General features: G+C 37.2%; 1 protein-coding gene across 1 annotated transcript in view; it reads right to left on the reverse strand.

Moving 5' to 3' along the window:
• AKT3 (v-akt murine thymoma viral oncogene homolog 3) overlaps positions 1–5833 on the reverse strand; it is a 143874-nt gene extending 138041 nt beyond the window's left edge. Inside the window, exon 1 of the mRNA XM_009321256.1 lies at positions 5676–5833. Coding sequence (XP_009319531.1) covers positions 5676–5721 — 46 coding nt within the window. The 5' untranslated portion in view covers positions 5722–5833. The remainder of the gene's footprint in view (positions 1–5675) is intronic.
• Positions 5834–6516: the final 683 nt, after the last annotated feature.

Consider the following 6516-nt stretch of genomic DNA (forward strand, 5'->3'; position numbering starts at 1 on the left):
AAAAAAAAAACCAACCCCAAACATACCACGTGAATTCAGTCTCCAGTGTATATTTCCAAAATTAACATCTGTTTGGTCTTGGTTCAACTGTAAAACCCAATGTCCATTAAATTAAATTACTTAGTTCTTTTTCTGGATTTGGGGGGGCGGAGGGGAGGGAAAGACATGTTACCCTAAGACTGTAAATAATTTGTACTTTAAACAACAACTGTATTCCTGTTTGGAACAATAGATTTATTCCACTACACTATTTATTCTTCTTGATAGTAGATATAACAACAATAAATATTTTCTACACAGTTATTTCTTAAAATCCCATGATACCTGCATCATGTCCTGAATTGCAAAAATGAAAACAGACCAGCAGTTGAGTGAATCTCATCACAGTAAATCAAACGCATCTTATTCTATAAACTTTACGAGTTTAGAAATACTAACACTACTTCAGGTAATTCAATTCTGGATAATAAGAAGTTATGAAAGACTGTATTTAAAAAAAAAAAAGAAAAACATTGAGTGAAAAACAGTATTACAGTATTTCAGTGATACACTGTTTACAGGACAATCTCATTACAGGAAAGCTTCATGACATCTGTTTTTTACCACCATCTCATTACATCAAACTTCTTAAGTTACCATGGTTAAGCCACAGCAATTTTATACTTCAGTTCCCTCCCTATAAAATTGGTATACTAATACTTCTGTACTTCAGGTGAGCACTGTGAGATAAAATGAGGACATCAAAAGTTGTGATATATTAAAGTCACCCGCGTAAGCAAGTCAGATACATTATCTAGTCAATACAATTTGCGTAAAAATGCAAGCCATGTAAAGATTGCCACAACAAACAGCATTATCTAATGTAACACATTTCAACGCAGAAGCCCAAACAGAGGTATGGTAATTGAAGTATGACAACAGAATTGACAACATTTTGCTTTGTCTTTAAATAATGTTTAGCCATCTTGTTATGCAACACACATTAGGTATATGCTCCCCAGATTTAAAAAAAAAAAAAAAACTTACTCTTTCAATTAAAGAAAAAGTTATTTGACATGTTAAATTTAAAACTGGGTCCTTTAAAAAGTTAGCATCTGTGTCAATTTTTCCTTTGTCCCAAATGATCTTTTAATAACATGGTAACAAAGACTCTTACACCTTTTCATATGTTTAAACTAATTGAAATCTTGTGCACAGGTTATATATAAAGAAATTAGGTTGCAATTAAGCATAGTTATTAATGATTCTTAAATCTAATTGTTGTGACTATTATAGACTACAGACAAGGTCAACCTCTACAACTCAGGAAACTTTAACTTTAAAGAAAAATATACCACCTGAATTATATGCATAAAACCAACTTTTGTAATGATACAGCTCTAATCATACTAAGCAAGTTCATCCATATAAAAAACCAGCTGTTTCCAAACTGATAAATTAAAAACATATCCCCCCCGTAAAACATTAAATTTAATTTAGTAAATACAGTAAAACCACATTAAGTAAAATTTAAAATACTCTTACAATAATTTTAAAAAAACACTCTGCAAAACATTGTGCTTATAAGCAAATCCAAAATGTAAAAGTCATTTCAGCAATTACTGCAGAGTCCTTATACTAACTGCATAAATGTCAAATACGTGTTTTAACTTCAGCATATCAGCGGCAAGGTTCGATTCATCGCATTTCAGATTTTTAGTCAAGATCACTTCCCTTTCACCTGTATGCATTAGAAGGAAAAATGCTGGTGTCATCTAAAAAGGAAACTCATAAAGGAAGACAACACATCTGTCTCCTAATCTGGCTACAGGAATAACTGGAGAACAGAAAGAAGAAAGAAAAATTATTATCCTCTCTGAAACAAAACACACCGAGCCAGTGAATTGCAAGAATATCTTTGCAGCAGCACAGGGACACAAGGCCATGAGATGCTTGGTTCTTATCACTAGATCTGAGACAGTAAGTCACAGACAACCATATGACTGTCCATACAAAATACATTCACACTCCTCTTTTGCCTGAGCAGAGGCTCCGCTCCAAGAAGACTGCTCTGCTGGCTCTCCGCTTGTACAAGTTCTGATGTCTCACAGGGTACACCTGCATTAATACTTTAGTTCAGATAAGGAGAGCACTTCTGCAACAAATCTTCCTATCACCTTAGTTAATGCACTGCACTTTGCTGCATGAAGCAGTCCTGGAGTGCATAAACCTGGTTCCTTTCAGATGAAACTAAAAACCACAAGATGCACTCCAGGAGCACTACCACCGCCAAAGGGGCACAGGAGCAGACAGGATCCAGTCCAAAGTAACACCCGCTTCACTTTGCAAATGCACTGAGTGTAGATAGAGATCAGGTCCTCATCACCAATTATTTCGTTCTCTGAATCCGCTCTCACTGGACTGCATTACTTGCGCAGGCAGGCCCAGCCACTGGGCTTCAGGGTTTCCTTTCACCTGTGAGATGGGACCTGACTGCTTCTCAGGCTTTGCTTCCTCTTGGGTTTTGTGTCTTCTATTGTCCAAAGTTCTCAACTCCAGCCTGTCATCTCTGCCCGTTTGACCATTCACATAAAACAGCTTACTCTTCCTCGGTATCATCTACTCTCACCACATTGAAACTTCTTCTCCTGAGGACTACTCAAAGCCTCAGTATGATCATCCTCAATTAAATAAACTTAATTCTGGCATTTCTTAACTTTGAGTGCTGTCTGATTTTAAAATAGTAATACTTTAATGGATTCATCATTTAACCACACACAGAAAAACAGAGCCTTGAAGCCAATTGCGTAGCATCATATCAACTCTTCAGTGCTCAACAGCAGGGTTAAAAGCTTACAAACATATAGCCCTCAGCCCTCTATTATTGACATGGATACAGCACTAAGGATAATAAAGCAAACATTTTCTGAGTGCGTTTCACAGCCATTAAGAATTGTAACACTGTGCCCTAACAGACTCTGCGTCCCCCAGCCTCTCTCTGTCAGAGTCTCAACTCAGAGAGAGATCCCCAGCTCAATTTTTAGTCCTCCCCTCTCATTCCTACATTCAGTTCACCTAATCTGCCTTTGTAATGGCCTACCTCACTAGCCGGCTCGTTCTTTATCCCAGTACTTTTAAGTCATCCTCATACTCCTTGATTGGGCTGTGAATCGCAGAGTGAGATTGTTTTGTTCTTTTTCTTGTATCACAAACCTTCCTGACCGCTGAAGGGAACAATTTTAAAAGGTCCTAGGCTATATCCACATGACCCAGTAATTTGGCTTAAAAGAAGCAGATCAGTCAATGAAGCAGCTGGTGCCCAGGCCCCTACGTTTCCAGCATGTAGGGTTTACAAGTTTTATTTCAAGTTAAATTCAGTCTGGAGCCTCAGATTGAATGTTGCACTACACACGTGGTTCAGAGCTGTCGAAAGGACCGATCGCTGGGGCTGGAGTTCGCTCGGTGTCCGCCTGGAGAAGAGATCCCACGCTCAGCTTCCTCCAGGAGGAACCTGGTTTGTACCTACCAAAACCACCCTGTGAACTGAGCCAATGAGTGTCAAGTGGGGATGATCAGAGAATTCACTTTAAAATCCACTTTAAAACTGGAATAGCATGATAGCTTGTAGAAGCAGGGCAGCTTTACCCAATCCCACAATGCTTCTTGGTACAGAGAGAGAATACTTAGCTGCCAAAATAAGAAGTGTCTACTGAGCATATTCCAACTTTCAAAATTTAGATTAAGGTTGGATACTCTTTCTTGGCAACAACAAAAAAAAGCACTTAACAACTTTGATTCTCTTGCTCCAGAGCAAGGTCAGGATAGAAGTTGTAATTACATGAAATGTATAGCCATTGAATTAAACGCTTACAAATTCTTGACACCGGAAAACACCACTGCACTTCTCCTTTTGTTTTCAGAAACAAACAAAACAAATGCTTTAATCCACCGACAACCAGAATAAGTCAGACACAGAAAATTAAGGACAATATTAGATTGAATTAAAAAAAAAAAAACAATTAAACCTACACAGTTACCTACAGCAAGAAGGAAAAAAACAACCATACATTCACTCAAAGTTAATTAAAATAAGGAAAAATGCTTGTCATGAAATGTCTTTACTTAGAAAAGAAAATAATTACTAACAAAACTGACACCAAAATGTCAACTCAGTAGGCTTTTCTTCAATTAATAGTAAAACAGCATGAGGAGGAAAACCTTTATTTTACATTTCAGAATTTCAAATATTCAGTAAGACATTTTTATTGTACATTATCTTTTTCTGGACCCCAGTGATTAATATATGCACATCCACTGCTCACAGAGTTGATACCAGGGTGTAATAAGAATGAGTGATATTACATGAAGGAGCTGATGTCATGTAAAAGAAAATTATTTGGATCATCCTAATCATTTTCTAATACATTTGAAAGAAACTTATATGAAATAATGAAAAAAGGAAATCAGATACCCAGACTGAGTAAACAACAACAAGATGGGAAGGAAAAATAATTTAAAATTTTAAATAGTTCCTGTCATGTAAAATTTGATTTGTTATAAATGTAAGTATATATTCCAAAATAGGAAGCAGGCCCTAAGCTTCACATAGTTTAGCCCATTTTCATCTACAATACCCATAATGCATCCTGAAATACAATTTATGCAGGAATAACAACAGAATAATAAACTTTTTCTCTCATTCTCTTGGCTTCTTTGACATTTAATGTCAATCTGCAATAACAAAGCTAATAATGATCTTTGTCTTCACACACTGCTATTGAAACAAAGCATTTCTTCATAAATTAAAGGGTAATTTTGTTCCCACTATTCCAGTCTAAATCTTTCTGGGCTAGAATCATGGAAGCTCATGGCATAAATCACCCTATAATCCAGATCACCTCTCTGCAAGAGAGATGATGTTCTTTTGGAAGTAAACACGTGCGGAACCACAACCCAAAGCACAGCAGCATGAAGCATGGAAGATTTCATCCGAAGTTCATTACATGATACAAATGCCAGATATTTCTGGAGGTTTCCCATTCAGAGCTTAACATACCGCAACCTTCCCAAATTTGTAAATTACATGGTGACACATTATAAAGTGACATGTCAAGAATTTACAGGAATTCAAATGTAACAGAAAATCATATTTTAGACTGGCTTATAATTAGGAACATATTCTTTACTCATATGGCTTGCAGGTCTGCAAAGTAATTAGGTGTATGCTGAGCTTCGTGCAAGCATTATGTTGATTTTATGGGGACTACTTGCATTTGTAATACAAGCTGAGCCACAGTGAATGGTTTTGGCATCTAGGAAGTTTCACACAAAGTATCACATCCGCAACAGCTTCCAGGCAACCTTCTACTGTGCACCTCTATTACTACCTCTTCCAGCTGCCACAACAGCCTACTTAGTCTGATACATGGGTGACAGCAGCCGCAACAGCAAGATTAAGTGGGAATTGCTGAGTCCAGCTTCCTCTTCACTGTCAGTTACCCCTATAAACAGGGGCAGTGCTGAGGGTTAAGTATTAACAAGACCAAGGCCTTAATGGCCATTAATTCCATATGGTCAGATTAGCTCGCTGCAGACCAGAAGATAAATCAAGAATGCTCATATGTGTAAGCACGTAATGCCACTGCGCACAGCGTACCATACATCAGAAGAACTCTCCATTAAAAGGCAGAACTTACCCCTCTTCTGAACCCAGCCTTCCTTCACAATGGTAACATCGCTCATGATGGCTCCACTCTGAACCCCCAACTCAAAAGAGTATTTCTTTGAGTTATCAGCTTGTCTGTTTGGCTTCTCTTCTGCAGCTCTTCCCAATTTCTACTGATGAGTCAGCCTGGAAGGAAATATTAGAGAAAGAATTTAAGTCTTTTCTGTTTTTCTCACTTGACAGCCAACAAAAAACTCTTTGTTGATGTCTTCCACTGACTGAGCTCATATTAAAAATCTGCCTTTTTTTAATTAACCATATAAGTTTCCAGTCTTACAGCACATTTTCCATGAACACTGTGATACTTAAAAGAAGCAGAATGTGTTAAATCTTAAGTCATATGGCACTTTTATAAAATGTACACAATAGAATTCTCTCATACTAATGCACAAGATGCTGTTAAATGAAAGGGTGCTGGTACTGCTTCACAGGTCCAACTCTGAACCCACAGGAGCTTTAACCATTTCCACATTTGTCAGAATCCATGCAATGGACAAGTGGTTCCCCTATTATGGCTACATTGATTGTATCAAGAGTGCAAGAAAATGGAAGGAAAGGTTCTGTAGAAGAGCTTAAAACCAAAGCCTTAAGTATTATGGATACGGTTATCCTCGTAACTGTTAAAATCTGTAGTAACGAGTTCACCAGCCATGCAATTAGGTTTCTTAATGCTTGAATTAAAAAAAAAAAAAGTAAAGGCTACAGAAATATAACATTCTTCCTAATTCCACTACAACTTCATTATAGCCAATACAAATCCTTAACTCACAGAAGTTTTTTAAAAACAGCATCATCTGCAAGTACATGAACAG

The sequence above is a fragment of the Pygoscelis adeliae genome, unplaced genomic scaffold (genome assembly GCF_000699105.1).
Source record: "Pygoscelis adeliae isolate BGI_AS28 unplaced genomic scaffold, ASM69910v1 Scaffold463, whole genome shotgun sequence".
In the NCBI taxonomy this organism is placed as follows: Eukaryota; Metazoa; Chordata; class Aves; order Sphenisciformes; family Spheniscidae; genus Pygoscelis; species Pygoscelis adeliae.